We start from the raw sequence: 15,756 nt of genomic DNA, 5'->3' as shown, positions 1-15,756 counted from the left end.
GGGGGCATGTGTAGCCCAGGACTGTGTGCATGTTTTTGTGAGGGTAGCTCACACTAGCTACCCAGGGGAACACGGGGAGAACATACAAACTCCACACAGAAAGATCCTTTCGCCAACCCCACCCATGGTGTGGGCACTGAAGTCATGGGGGAACTAACACGCACTTCAGCACCCACAGCGTCCCCCGGCGGGAACCCAGGACCTTCTTGCTGTGAGACCGCTGCACTACCAGCTGCGCCACCGTGCCCCCTCTATTAAATTGTTAAAAGTATAAGGGTTTTTTTCTACAGGATTGTACACTGATGGTTGCTCTCAGTGCAGAACCACCTCCTGTTTTTATGACCAGACTGATTAGCTGAGTTCTTCTTTAGGTGAGGACGGTGAAGAGGAACGGATAAGATAAGAGATAAGATAAGATAATCCTTTATTTCTCCCTCAGTGGTGAAACTCACTTTGTGCAGCAGCAGTACACTTAAAGCAGCACAACGGAACTTTCAGCTTTTGTTGAGTTTGGCGGCATCTTTTGGACAAAAGCGGTAGTGTTTACCAGAAAGAATAGTACGTTTCCCATGAGCACCAGCGCGTACTTCCGGAAAGATCCTGTCCTGTCGCGTGCATTTGTTTTGATAGTGAATGAAATAAGACGGGACGAACTTTTCTGTTTCACCAAGTGAACAGACAGAACGCAAAAAAAAGATGTTAAACTGCTGGAAAGGAACTGGAATTTACCGGGAAACTTTAAACAAGGAAGCCAGGGAGCAGTATATGGAGAAAATAATGATTATTAACGGTTTGTATCCATATGAAATCCCTACTAAAGAATGGAGCTCCTCGTCGGAGCGCCACTCTTTAGAAAGGATTTACTGCCGCAGTTCGGCAGAACCCACCTCTTAGGCTACCTTGTTTAGGAGTGTTTGGCAGCTGCTTTGGTAAATGTTTGACTCGCCATGTGTTTCAATAAATTTGTATAATAGTACAACATACAGTACATGTTTTGTATCCCTCTTACTTCTCTTTTCTTTTTCTTTGACTGCTATATTATGCTGAAGAGGCTCCGAGGCATGAGCAATATTTTTGTTTTCCTCGTGAGATTATTTTTTTCCTCTGCAGCTACAAATAAGAGTTAATATTTTTTCCTCAACAAACTAGTTTTATCTGAAGATTGGGGTTAATCGCACCGCAGAGAGCTGGCCAGCAACTGCGTTTAGCTGGAGAAGTGGGGAATAAAACCCGTGTTTTGATCCGACCCGGTCTGTGTGAGTGTTTTACTCTGTTATATCAGATACTTGGCCTCCGTGGTTCTGCCTCCAAGCAGGAAAGTGGTGAAAAGTTAAACCATAAGCGATCTTTTCCCCACGTTATGTGGAGCTGCTGCAGCCACAACACAGCAACGGGTTACCAGCTTCTGCGGAGCTGCGCTCCACGCCCCGCCCATTTTCATCTCGACTGCGAATCGGGAAGGAGGCGGAAGTGGCGTATGCGGTAAAGCAGTCAAAGCCGTAAAAATTTGTAGTTTTTTAGTGTGGCAGGGTTCCTACCATGCACCTCAAAGTTACATAGTGCCAGTGAAGGCGATACAGACCCCTCAGACCATGACAGAGGTGTCATCATTAAACCTGTTGGAAGTTGATGTACCATCACAATGACTCTGGAAATATGATATTAAGGTGGAAAAGTTACATAGTGCCGCTTTAACACACACATGCAGGGGAGGGGTAAAGTAAAAAACATATAATTACGAAATATAAACAGTATAAACATTGGAATGAAAATAAAAGTAGTGCAGTACGGGAAAGAACGAAAAACAGTTAAAAAAAAAAAGGATGTTTAAGATTGATGGTTCCCCTTCTGTTTTTCTCTGGGTTTTGGTTGTTGTAGATCTTTGCTGGGTTGGCATGTCAGATTAGAGATAGACAACAGAAAATATATGGCTGAAAGTGTGACATGTTTACAGTTTTTCACAATTGTTTAAACACATTTATTGGAACATCAGACACAATGTGCACAACCTGAAACTCATTTTTCAGGTGGCTGAACCAATCCTGCTGAACTCCAAGCACATTTACTGCTCTAAACTCAAATTCCCATTCCATACCACACATTTCTCACAACACTACACACAATTCCCAATACCCTGCACACTCTTCCTGAATTCCCTCTCTTGCTGATCACACAGAACACACAGTCAGTCACATTTCTAAACTCCAAAGGCTGTTGTGCAATATGCAATCAGCAATTTGCCATTGAATTCATATTCATTGATGAAGTGGGATTCAACCTTGTAAAAAGAAGGCGCAGAGGGAGGAATATCATCGGCCAGCGTGCCATCACAGAGGTCCCTGACCAGCGTGGAGGGAACATAACAATGTGTGCTGCCATCAATCACCACGGCGTCCTCCATCACCATGCCACCCTTGGCCCCTACAACCCTGCACTTCTTCTAGCATTCCTGGACCAGCTCTACAATATCATTGTCCAGCCAGACCAGATGGAGGACACAGAGGTGGTCAGGTTCGTTGTTATCTGGGACAATGTCAGTTTCCACCGGGCTGCTCTGGTCCGTGAGTGGTTCACGGTCCATCCAGAAGTTGATGTCTTATATCTCCCTCCATACTCTCCCTTCCTCAACCTAATTGAGGAGTTTTTCTCTGCCTGGAGATGGAAGGTATATGAGAGAAATCCTCAGACACGGATCCCACTGCTGCAGGCCACGGAGGACACATGTGGCGATGTCACTGCTGAGGCCTGTCAAGGCTTCATGCGGCGTTGTAGGAGATTGTTCCCCCGCTGCTTGGCCAGGGAGAACATCGACGTGGACGAGGTCCTGTGGCCAGCCAGGGATGAAAGGCAGGATGCAGCCTAATACTTTTGTTCTGTTTCTATTTTCTGTCAAGTTTTTATCCACAGCTTGCTGTGATGTCCAGTGGACTGCACATTTTGAGTCCAAATACTGTACTGTAAAAATATTATTTGTTGTTACAGTAAAGAATTGTGTGTTTTCTATTTGAGTAGCCTATACATAAGAATACTATATGGTGATAAATTACATCCAACAGCTGAAAGTGAAACACTGAACATACAAATGCATGATTCTACTGAGGCATTCATTCATTCATTCATATAGTGTTTTCCATTCATACTATAGTGTCTTCCATTCTGCACATCAGTGTTCAGTGGGTGCTTAGAAACGTCTACTCAAATGATGTATGTGTTTGACATTTGAGAAGGAAATACCATTTAGTGAAGAGTTAACACTGTTTTGAAGGTAGAGTGTGCTTTTGCAAGAGAAGTGTAGGATTTTGCATTTTGTGTGTGAGTTTTTTAATTTTTGTTTAGAGTTTTGAGAAAGTGAGGTAGTATATCAGGAAATGTGTTTAAACAATTGTGAAAAACTGTAAGTTTCTTTCACTGCAGTTGGGCTCCCAGATAAGGTTCAACAGATAAGCTTCAACATCGGCTCCTATAATGTACAAAACACCTCCCTTTTTCAGTATAAATATGACTGGATTGTTGACAACAGTGTGCATTTCTCTCCTACCTATGTGGTTTGAGAAAAGTGTACATCCGACTGGAAAACATTGTGCATGATATAATAAAAGCTTGAATTAACTTTGATTCTTTTCCCTGGATTTCTTATGGTACACCAGACAAACGAACACAAGGATCTTTCAACGGTCTGCGCTCGGACTCCTTCCTTCACTGTTATTCTGTAACGCCACCCCTGGCAACAGGCTGTCATGTATGGAATAACAGCCACTTTGATACTGATTTTGCTGTTTAGTTATTATTTTCCTGATAAAGACAGGTGGTGCCCAATTTTGATTGATTCATTTTGATAATTCATTTTGATAAGTCATCTTCTTCATTAATTAATAACTATCATAAGACAATTATTAATAACTGTCTAATAACTGAACCAGCACCCCCTTTGTGGCACAACCATGGATTATACAGGATAATTAATAGTACTGGTACAGACATGAAACAAATTCAGTAATTTTAAAATCAAGATCTTTAAAATTTATTGATAATGTTCATTTTTATATAAACAGTACAATTAATGTATAAAATGACAAACAACTCTCAAAGTAACATTCAGAAACTGTTTTATTTTCTTTTTTTTATTTCATTTTTTTTTTCAGACATGGAGGATAGATTAAACGGTGAGTTAAAATTTAAACATCATCTTTTTCTGTCTTTGGAGTTAAGTTGGAAGAAATCAATGACATAAGTAATGTCCAAGAATACACTCGTTTGAAAAGCTGTAACAAAAATTTTGATGGCACTCCACAGGAAAGGTATCTGCTAAAAACTCAAGTTTTATCATTGTGTGAGTACACACATATTTATTTATTTCATCTCTGCTCTGTGTATGTTGTAAACCGTGTTGGGGAGTAAGGGAACACCCATACCGCCGTTACGTATTCAGAATACTAATTTTGAGTACCGGTAACTGTATTCCGGTACAGTTACTGTTTTAAATTGGGGTATTTAAAATACATTTACTTTCATAATAACATTTGAATAATTTCATATTTTCTATTTTTCCACCAAAGATAAATAATATAGATAAATAATAAATAAATATTTAGAGCAATTGTGTTGCGTGCTTTGAATAATTCCCGGAAAATAATCTGCCACCGGGCGCCTAAACACTCCTGGGTAGCAGCTCGCATCGCCGTATGCGCACGCGTGTTTAGGCTGGATTCAGATCAAAAGTGGCTGCTAGTGATGTGTGGATCAATACTGAAATATCGATACTTCCGATACCAGATCTGTAGGCTCTAAAATAAATTCTTAAAAGAAAATATTGATACTTTTGATACTTCAGTCATTTGTGGTAATGTATGTTATTAACAGGAATACGGTGGAAAGTAACTAAACTATTCAGATTTTGTCTAGACGACACGCTGCTGAAAGGAACTTTTTTTCATTTTTACAGTACTTCTATTTTTTTTCTAATTCCCTTATTTATTTTAATGGTTTTTAATATTTTACTTAGGATCTTTTTTATTGATGGAAACACCTTTTTCAAACTGTTGTTGTAACAGCTCGGCTATATTGTGAATGAGGCTACTACCTCAGTATACTTCTGACTTTAAAATAAAAAAAATAAAATAAAAAAAAATATTTTTTTTTAGATTTACCTGGCACATTAGATTTATTTGCACAATGTAACAGTATCACAGATACCAGCCTGAATTTTACTCAATATCGGATCGGAAAGGAAATCGGTGGTATTGAACATCACTAGTGGCTGGAGCCGCCAGAGCTGAGTCAATCTAACTCAAGTGGTGGGAAAATGCCTTCAATAGCCAAAAGTAAGTCGATGTTTGTTTTTTTACTGGTGTCTGTTGCGAGTAGTTTTACTTGTTAGTGATCTTTTACCGTACCATTACCGTATTGTGTTGATTCACGGAGGTAATTTCTCTCATATACACATTTATGAGTTAATGCTGGCTTGTTGTGGTGGTGGTGACATTTTTCACATAAATTTGATTGAAGTAGCTACCAAAGTTTTCAATTTGAAGTTAAATCAGCATCTATTCATAACACCCTACTTGGTAAGTTTATTAATTATAAAGAAAAATGCAAATAACTTATTGGCTGTGGGCTTGAAAATATGATAATTGAGCACAGACATTAAACAGTTTTGTAATCACCGAATGGTCGCTTCTATGCAAATTATCCAGTAAGAATATTTTAGAAATACGACTTAAGTTTACTAAAAAAAAAACACACAGAAATCATAACATAAATATGGAAAATCAAAGTTGCATAAAATATAATCAATTGGTAATAATGTTTTTGTTTTGTTTTTATATAAAAAATGATTTTAATGCCATACAATAATAAAATGTACTGCTCATATCACTGATATTTTGGGTTTAGTTTGATATATTTTATGGACAAGCTTTGATTTTAAGTAAATGGGTATTCAGAAATGCAAAAATATTTAAATGTTAAAGTTGGTGCTATGTTCAAGCACTTTGTCACTTTATTACAGAAACGAAAAAATCATTAAATAAAGAAACAAAAATAATTTTGAATAAAATGGTTATTGCTTTTATTTTTATCGAGTAAATAAATTAACTTTGGCATTATTATGTCCTCTGTTTCTGCTTCTGTGCATTTGCCAGGAGAGGTGGAGTTCCTAATTAATGGTAAGTGAGGTTGTAACAGGTGTTCTAACAACTGTAGTCTTCACTTTTGTAATTATATGCCATATGTATGCATAAACATAATGACAACCAATGTGAAGTATTCTAAAAATATCTAAAGTATTCAGAATACAATACTCTGATTACGTAGACAAAGTAACGGAATATGTTACGCAATACATTTTAAGTTTTCAGTATTCAGTAACTAAATACATTTTCAAAGTATTCTACCCAACACTGGTCGTAAAGCAGTTTGAACTTCCTCTGTGCATGAATTACAGTACTTATAATAACTATATATAAATGAACTTGGACTTCCTTAAATGAGTGCAGTCAAATCCTGTTGTAACGGCATCATCTACTGGCTACTTTATAGAAACACACAAAAGAAAAAGACACCACTCTGGTACCACAATCTTTTTGATGGCAATGTGTTGTAAAAGGAAAGCATTATACAGTTGAAAAATACACATAACATTTTTTTGTCTGACTGTCTGAAGTTAAATCAGAATAAACCTCTCCTGTTTCAGATCAGTCAGGATTACCATAATTATTTCATTTTTACTAAATGCCATAATAATGAGAGAAGGAATTTCATATTACTTTCTTTGAGGTTAAAAGTTTACATACATAAAAAGTACTGTCTAACGTGGGGAAGATGTCATGGCCTTGGAAGCTCCTGATAAGTTAACTGAAATTTGAGTTAATTGAAGGCACACCTGGGGATTTACTTTAAGGCCACGCCTCAAGCCCTCTGCTTCCTTGTTTGAAACCATGGGAAAATAAAAAGATATCAGCCAAATGAGGCAGAGAATAGTGGATCTCCACAAGTCTGGTTCATCCATGGGTGCAATTTCCAGATGTTTGAAGGTGCCACGTTCATTTGTTCAAACACGTATAAACATCATGCGAATGTCCAGCCATCACACTAGCCAGGAAGGAGACGGGCTCTGTGTCCCAGAGATGAACATGTTTTGGTCTGAAATGTGCAAATCAACCCCAGAACAAAAGCTGAAGACATTGTGAAGATGCTGGATGAAGCTGGTAAGAAAGAGTCATTATCCACAGTGAAACAAGTCCTACACTAAAATGGGCTGAAAGGCCACTCAGCATGAAAGAAGCCATTACTCCTGAAGGAACATAAAAAAAAAAAAAAAACAGGTTACAGTTTGCAAAAAGACACCAAGACAATTACCTTAACTTCTGGACACATGTCTTGAGGTCTGATGAAACTAAAATGGAGCTGTTTGGCCATCATGACCTACTTTACATTTGGAGGAACAAGGGGGAAGCTTGTAGACCTGAGGACACCATACCAACTGTGAAGCACGTAGGTAGCAGCATCATGTTGTGGGGCTGTTTTGCTCCAGCAGGAATTGGAGCTGTTGTGGAATTTTATAAATTGCACAAAGTAAAGTACAGATCCTTAACAAACTACAACATCAGTGAGCTCGAGATTACCAACGTTTATTTAACTGATTTGCAATCAGGAGAGTCGACGTCCAGCATGCAGGCTGGATAGTCGAGTCTGAGGCAACATGTTCAACATGACTTCTTTTATAAGGGAATCGGTAGGACCTGACAGATCATTGAAAGCTAGTAACATAAAAGACAGGAAACCTGACAGGTCAAGGGATCCCGCTGGGGAAGCTGTGGGTGCTGAATGTGTCTTAAGTTCCCCCATGACTTCAGCGCCCACACCCTGGGTGGGGTTGGCGAAAGGGCCTTTCTGTGTGGAGTTTGCATGTTCTCCCCGTGTTCCCTTGGGTAGCTATGTGACTTACCCTCACAAAAACGTGCAACGGTCCTGGGCTACACATGCCCCGTCTGGCCGACCGGGGCGCCAGATGGGGTGGGGAGGATCTGGCTGGAATAACGTGATCCTTCCACGCGCTACGTCCGGCCGGAGAAGCCCCACCCTGTCTGGTGAAAAGATGCAGCCTTAGGTTAAGGAGGAGACATGAGCTCAGTGCGGGGCCCTCCCTGGGTTGGTAGAGGGGAGCAATGCCCAGGACTGTCACTTAGGTAGGAGCACTGGGTGATATAATGGGGAAAAAATTGGGATAAAAATATATATATAAAAAAAAAAAAAAGTGGCTCAAGGACAACAAAGTCACTGTTTTGCCATCACAAAGCCCTGATCTGAATCCCATCAAAAATTTGATGGGACCCACCTGGGGCAGATCTGAAAAGGCATTTTTTTGGCATTTAGCAAAATGAATTAATTTTGGTAATCCTGACTGACCTGAAACAAGAGAAGTTTAGTCTGATTTTACTTCAGACAGTGATATAAAAAATGTTGTCTTTTCTGTTTTCAACTTTATCTCTTTGGAATTTGCACGAACATGGATTACTAGAAAGATGGGGGGAACAGGAGACAGGAACAGGGATGGGAAACAGGGGATGGAGGATATTTACAAACTAGAAGTTAGTGTCCACTTCCATGGTAATTATTATAATTTCCTAATAATAAAAGCCCAAATCAAAAACGCAATACATGCTGTATTTTATCTTTTGTTTGATTTTAAAACATTTGTTTCCATCATCATTCATTATGTATGAACATTAATTCTATTTTTCCATAGATGTAATTGAGGTATGAACGTTACCTCTATGGCTAGATACATTTGAAGAAATTATCTTACACTGGAACACGCACACTTAACGTGCTAGAAACAAAACCCCCTAACATATTATTGTCTGGGCTGAGAGGCCGGTTGTGTCCATATATCTAACAGGTGAGCATTTTTTGTGCCAGCACTAAAAATACCTGAGTTTACTTTTCTAACTGTCTTCTCTGGATTATGTAATGGCTACAGCTTTATTATCAATCTGACATCGTCCATAATGTAAGACATGTAAGAAAATGAGAGCTTTAACGAAAATGAAATGATTTTATTTAGTTTTCAAGCAAACATATCAGAATTGTCACATTAATAATATGTTGTTTAATATTTTCAACAATTGGTCATTGATTACATCCATCCATCCATCCATCATCTATACCCGCTTTATCCCTTGGTCTGCTGGAGCCTATCCCAGCTCATTTCAGGTGAGAGGCAGGGGTTACACCCTGGACAGGTCACCAGTCCATCACAGGGCCACATTGATTACTTTCATCATAGTTTTTAACACTACTTTTACATGTTCCTATGTGAGAAAAAGACATTTATAAATGTGTACATGATTTACACTTTGAGTCAACCAAACAATAATATTTCATGTAGAATAGTCTTTAAACTGGATTTTCTGCAGCTCTGCTTCTCATTATGACTTGTGAACATAACTGCTCAGAATTTGTCAATTCAATCAGCTTCAGCTTAGAATTGGGCCTGATAGGCCAGAAGGTATCCATCATTGTACATGTAGATCTGCCTGTTGGTGGGGTTGTAGCTCAGACTGGCTACTCCTCTAGCGACCTTCTCCAGTGGCAGAGCAAGTGAGTTGTCCTCTTTCCCCGTGGCTGTGTCAAAAGCGTAGAAGACCTCCTCACGGTACTCGTCCACATAACGAGTGGCGTACATCACACCACACACCATAAAAGCATTGCTCACCGCCTTCTTGAACAGTCTCGTCTCCCACGTCTGCGTCACATTGAGAGTCTGAGTCTCTTTGTCCCAGCCTAGCCTGCTCACCACGAGATTACCATGGTTACCGACAGTTGCGTAGAGCGCCCACAATCCTGTCTCGTCTGCCTCCACATCCACATCACTGTAAGTGCGGCAGTCATAATAACAATATGGGAACTTGTTGCTGAAACCTACACCGGTGCCTGGAAGTGTTACCCGTTTGACACTGTTGCCCGTCAGGTCGTAGCGGCAGATGTCTGCAGAGCGGTAGCAGTGATAGTACAGAGCATCACCGTACAGGACGGCACTGGGACCTTCAATGGTATTGGAGTGAGTGTAGGATGGAGCAAAGGTAAACTCTCTATGGTTGGTGGAGGCCATGAAGTCTTCGTAGGTTTGATAAACACGCACAGTGTTTCCCCAGATGTTGCTGCTGAGTAGCGGCTGAACCCAATAGCTGTTCCTCTGCTTCTCACTGTGTATTTGTGCCTGTTTGCCCCACGAACCAGAGATGTAGCTCTTTCCATGAGGAGTGACCTTAGTGGTGATAGGGTCGCTGATGTTGCTGATCAGGCCTCTGTAGCAGTATCTGTGCTGGCCTGGAAACAAAAATAAGGGGGTTTCTAAAAATGTCCATACTTGAATGAGTCACGGTTTTTCAAAGTCAGTGCCTCTCACACACACACACACACACACACACACACACACACACACACACACACACACACACACACACACACACACACACACACACACACACACACACACACACACACACACACACACACACACACACACACACACACACACACACACACACACACTTACTTCTGTGGTCTTTGGGGATTGACTTGCAGGATTCCACATTGTTCTTCAGGTAGCGCAGTTTCTCTTTGACAGTTTTCATATTAATTGTGTCTGATGTTTGCATCTTCTTTACATCTTTATGCAGTTTGTCCACCTATAAAAACACCAACCTTGCAATTTAGTAGGTTAAATAACTAAGTTTTGACATGTTGTTACATTATTCTCTTCCAATATTTTCTTTTATTTGCTCATGACATGTCATAATGACGGCTAGCTTCAATATGCTACCTTTCAGAAAATTTTTTATAGTTTTTTGGGTTTTTTTGCTGCACCTCTTTTGTGAGTTTCCTTGTTTGGTCATTGTTGCGCTGTTTGTGGACAACGTCGATGTCCATCTCCAACTGGATGAGCTCCTGGCCCAGCTGGCGCAGAGCCAGCGTCGTGTACAGGCCCTGGTCATGCAGGTACTGGTAGGGTTCCAGTCGAGCTGTCACATTTGAAACTTGGGCCAGGATTTCAGGAAGACGCTGGTTGGAGATCGTCACCTGCAGGGGAATACAAGCAGAAGCTACTGTACAACGGGACTGATGCATAATTTTACCCTCAACTATAATTGAGATAACAGTAAAATCCTTAGTAAAGTAATAGTCTAATATTTTGATGAATATGTTTAAATAAATCACATTAAACTTGCCGTGATGTATTTTTTCAGTGTAGTTTTACTCGCAGGCTAACAGGTGTTTAAAAGGTGAATAGAATGTGTACCTAGTCTCCGTGAGCGCCCACCTGTTCCTGCAGGTTGTTCAATGATCCCTCGCAGGTGTGAACCTGCAGCAGCACATCCTCAAACCTCGCAGCAGGGAACGACCACATGGTGGAATTCACCTCACAAACACACGCGCCGGACTTCTTTTGACCCAACACTCGTTGAGCCCAGCCGACATCCTGCAATCACATACAGAACCAAAGAAGTTTGGGAAAACCCAGGAAATCCCTTGTACACACTTTAAAGAAGAGTTGCAAACAAAATAAACGATTTCATATTTGACTTTGATGTTTTTGTAGATGCATAAAAAGAAGAACTACTCACTGTGGCTGACAGCAGCAGCAGGAGGGGCAGCAGCATCATCTTTGGAGCAGTGGAAATGAAGACTGGACTGACAAAGACCCAAATGCTCCTCTCCTCACTTCTGTAACACGCCCTCTCACAACAGACACAGATTTAGCTGACTTGTTTCACTGATGACCTATTTCTGGTCTTTAAAGCCATTTCCATGTATGACACGGCTTTAGATATGTAGATTTTCTGAAATTATGTGGTTGGCCCAGGAGTTTCCTTATTCCCCTTTTTGTGTATGCATCACTGATACATAACAGCATGTTACATGTATACATCTCGGTTCACAAATTCTGCAGAATTACCACATAGTTACATTCCTGCTAAATGAAAGACAAAAGCAATGAGAGCAACAAAAGCATAGAAGAGTGAGGGTTTTTGTAATGAAAAGCTTGAATATATAGGTGTCTATTCAAATGCCAGTCTATATTCTTTCATTCCAAATTACTGAACCTAAGCATGAAAACAAACACAATGTTGTATTCTCTTCCAATAATCAATAATAACCATCCACTGTATCTGCCAAATGTTCAGCCTCATACCACTTATAATAAAATAAATATTGGATATTTCTTATTGGAGTTGTTTCATATTACTGGCAATGATATGGAGAAAGCCTGTCCACACATAGCATTGTTTTGAAACAGTGAGAAAGCTGGTACATATTATAGTGGGTTTATTTCAAAATAGCCACAATACAGACAACTCTGTTTAGAAAATCACTACTTATTTGATAAAAGGTTATTGGATTGTATTGAAGAGGAAATAACAACTGCTGGGCATGTAAACGTCTGTATAGCAATTCGTTGGTGTTTACTTCAGTCTGGATGAAAGTCTTTTAGGCCCATTTCATGGCTAGTTAATCAATAAATCAAATTAAAAATGAATCAAATATATGTGAGCTTGTAATTCTAAAACAATCACGTATAAAATCTAAAGGACACAGCTTTTATAAAATGATGGGATGCTGTGCTTGTAGTTTCATGAAAAGAGCTTAGACAGCAGAGGAAGTACAATTTCTGTCATTTAATTTAAATGTTGCAGTTTCATCCGATATGGTGATCTGCATTATTGCTAATTTCTGTTCCTTAAACCTTTTACCACCTCCTCAAAAAAATACATTTCATTAAATCCCCAAAACATTTACTGCTGCTGCTTCTGTCCTTGTGTGGATTCCCTCTTAGTGAGGGAAATTAAGTCAAGTTTTTAGGAGAATCGTTCACTTTGTGAGACAAGCACCACATTTTGCATGAACATTGCCGAGTACCTACTTATGCAGAAAAACCCGTTAGCCACCTGAAAATCCAAGATGGCGGCCGTTTTTCAAGATGGCTGTCTTATGAAAGCTAAAACAAGGTTGTCCGTGTACAACTTGAATTGCTGAACATTTTTTATCCATCCATCCATCCATCGTCCACCGCTTATCTGTTCCCGGGTCGCGGGGGCAGCAGTCTCAACAGAGATGCCCAGACTTCCCTCACCCCAGACACTTCCTCCAGCTCTTCCTCCAGCTCTTCCGGGGGGAGTCCGAGGCGTTCCCAGGCCGGCCGAGAGACATAGTCTCTCCAGCGTGTCCTGGGTCTTCCCCGGGGTCTCCTCCCGGAGGGACATGCCTGGAACACCTCCCTAGGGAGGAGGGACATGCCTGGAACACCTCCCTAGGGAGGAGGGACATGCCTGGAACACCTCCCTAGGGAGGAGGGACATGCCTGGAACACCTCCCTAGGGAGGCGTCCAGGAGGATCCGATACAGATGTCCAAGCCACCTCAGCTGACTCCTCTCAATGTGAAGGAGCAGCGGCTCGACTCCAAGCTCCTCCCGGGTGACCGAACTCCTTACCCTATCTCTAAGGGAGCGTCCAGCCACCCTGCGGAGGAAACTCATCTCTAAGGGAGCGTCCAGCCACCCTGTGGAGGAAACTCATCTCGCCCGCTTGTATCCGCGATCTTATCCTTTCAGTCACTACCCATGACCATAGGTGAGGATAGGTGCGTAGATTGACCGGTAAATCGCGAGGTTCGCGTTTCGACTCGGCTCCTTCTTCACCACGACAGTCCGGTACACCGACGGCATAACTGCGGACACTGCACCGACCCGTCTGTCAATCTCCCGCTCCATCGTTCCCTCACTCGTGAACAAGACCCCGAGATACTTGAACTCCTCCACCAGAGACAGGACTTCTCCACCCACCCGGAGAAGGCACACCACCCTTTCCCGGTGGAGAACCATGGCCTCGGTTTTGGAGGTGCTGATTTTCATCCCTGCCGTGTCGCACTCGGCCTCAAACCGCCCCAGCACATGCTGAAGGTCCTGGTCTGATGAAGCCAACAGGACAAGATCATCCGCAAAAAGCAGACACGAAATCCTGTGGTTCTCAAACCGGATCCCCTCCGGCCCCTGGCTGCGCCTAGAAATCCTGTCCATAAAAATTATGAACAGGACCGGTGACAAAGGGCAGCCCTGCCGGAGTCCAACATGCACCGGGAACAAGTCTGACTTACTGCCGGCAATGCGGACCAGACTCCTGCTCCGATCATACAGAGACCGGACAGCCCTTAATAGAGGGCCCCGGACTCCATACTCACTGAGCACCCCCCACAGAATGGCACGAGGGACACGGTCAAATGCCTTCTCCAGATCCACAAAACACATGTAGACTGGTTGGGCAAATTCCCATGAATCCTCGAGCACCCTGCGGAGGGTGTAGAGCTGGTCCAGTGTTCCACGACCGGGACGAAAACCGCATTGTTCCTCCTGAATCCGAGGTTCAACTATCGGCCGTTATCTCCTCTCCAGTACCCTGGCGTAGACTTTCCCGGGGAGGCTGAGAAGTGTGATCCCCCTATAGTTGGAACACACTCTCCGGTCCCCCTTTTTAAACAGAGGGACCACCACCCCGGTTTGCCACTCCAGCGGTACTGTCCCCTTCCTCCATGCGATGTCGCAGAGGCGTGTCAACCAAGACAGCCCTACGACATCCAGAGACTTGAGGTACTCAGGGCGAATCTCATCCACCCCCGGTGCCCTGCCACTGAGGAGCTTACGAACTACCTCAGTGACCTATTATACATTATACCTGATATTATTGGCAGATTGATTTTATTGAGGACTTTAATGTTCTACAATGAGAATGGCTCCGAAAATGTGTAACTACCATAATAGGTTGAAATGGAAGAGGAATAGAAAACTGTCAAATGTCAAAACAACAGTCTGACAATTCAATGAATGCTAACATTAGTTCTAGAATTCAGTTATTATACATATGTGTAGATGTTGATGCAAAGCAATGCGATATTTACACATTTTGATCACATGCCATTCATAAAGGTTCTCCCGGTATGGCCACCCCAGTCTGGCTCTGTGTCCCATCTTGGCCACCCCAGTAAAAATGTCCTGGATACGCCACTGCCTGGAAAACTTGGCAGGGGGCTTGGAAGGCTTGGCGTGGGGCTTGGAAGGCTTGGCGTGGGGCTCTGAGGGTGACTTGGACGACTTGGCGTGGAACTTGGACGACTTGGCGGGGAACTTGGACGACTTGCCGGGGAACTCGGCGCTGCCTGAGGGGGAACCCGGGTCCGTGGTGCTGGCTGCGGGGGATCCAGGACCATCACCGGAGCAGGGGCTGATGCTTCCGAGACCACCGCCGACGATGCGCACAATACCACCGCCGGAACAGCGGTTAGCTGGGGCTGGCCCGAGCCAGGCGTGTTCCCCAGAAGGGGGATTCCAGCTCATCTGGGTGCCGCCAACCAGGAATAGTGAGTTCCGCCTCCCGGTACACGATGTCCCAGAAGGCGGAACTCTCTAAAAAAAAAATTCACCTAAAAATGTTCTGTCCTTTTGTCCTGAGAGCTACACTTAAGCAAAAAATTTAAAAAAAAGTAATTTCGTCAAGTATTTGTTGTCTTTGAAACATTCCGTATTTACAGGTAAGGCTGTTTTCCCACCTCTCTAACTAAAGATGAATGAATGAATGAATGAATGAATGAATGAATGAATGAATGAATGAATGAATGAATAAATAAATAAATAAATAAATAAATAAATAAATAAATAAATAAATAAATAAATAAATAAATAAATAAATATTGTGTGTCCATT

At 42.0% G+C, this 15,756-nt stretch overlaps 1 protein-coding gene across 1 annotated transcript; it reads right to left on the bottom strand.

The window, feature by feature from the left end:
* Positions 1-9,162: 9,162 nt before the first annotated feature.
* LOC133444651 (olfactomedin-like) lies at positions 9,163-11,704 on the bottom strand. The gene is made up of 5 exons (XM_061722521.1): positions 11,628-11,704; positions 11,324-11,482; positions 10,870-11,082; positions 10,559-10,691; positions 9,163-10,329 (listed from the first exon to the last, which is right to left on the bottom strand). The coding sequence occupies exons 1-5, from the start codon at positions 11,664-11,666 to the stop codon at positions 9,482-9,484; spliced, it is 1,392 nt and encodes a 463-aa protein (XP_061578505.1). The 5' UTR covers positions 11,667-11,704; the 3' UTR covers positions 9,163-9,481.
* Between the last annotated feature and the right edge of the window lie 4,052 nt (positions 11,705-15,756).

This window comes from Cololabis saira, chromosome 5, assembly GCF_033807715.1.
Source record: "Cololabis saira isolate AMF1-May2022 chromosome 5, fColSai1.1, whole genome shotgun sequence".
Taxonomy (NCBI): domain Eukaryota; kingdom Metazoa; phylum Chordata; class Actinopteri; order Beloniformes; family Belonidae; genus Cololabis; species Cololabis saira.
This window is presented reverse-complemented; position numbering and strand designations above follow the sequence as displayed.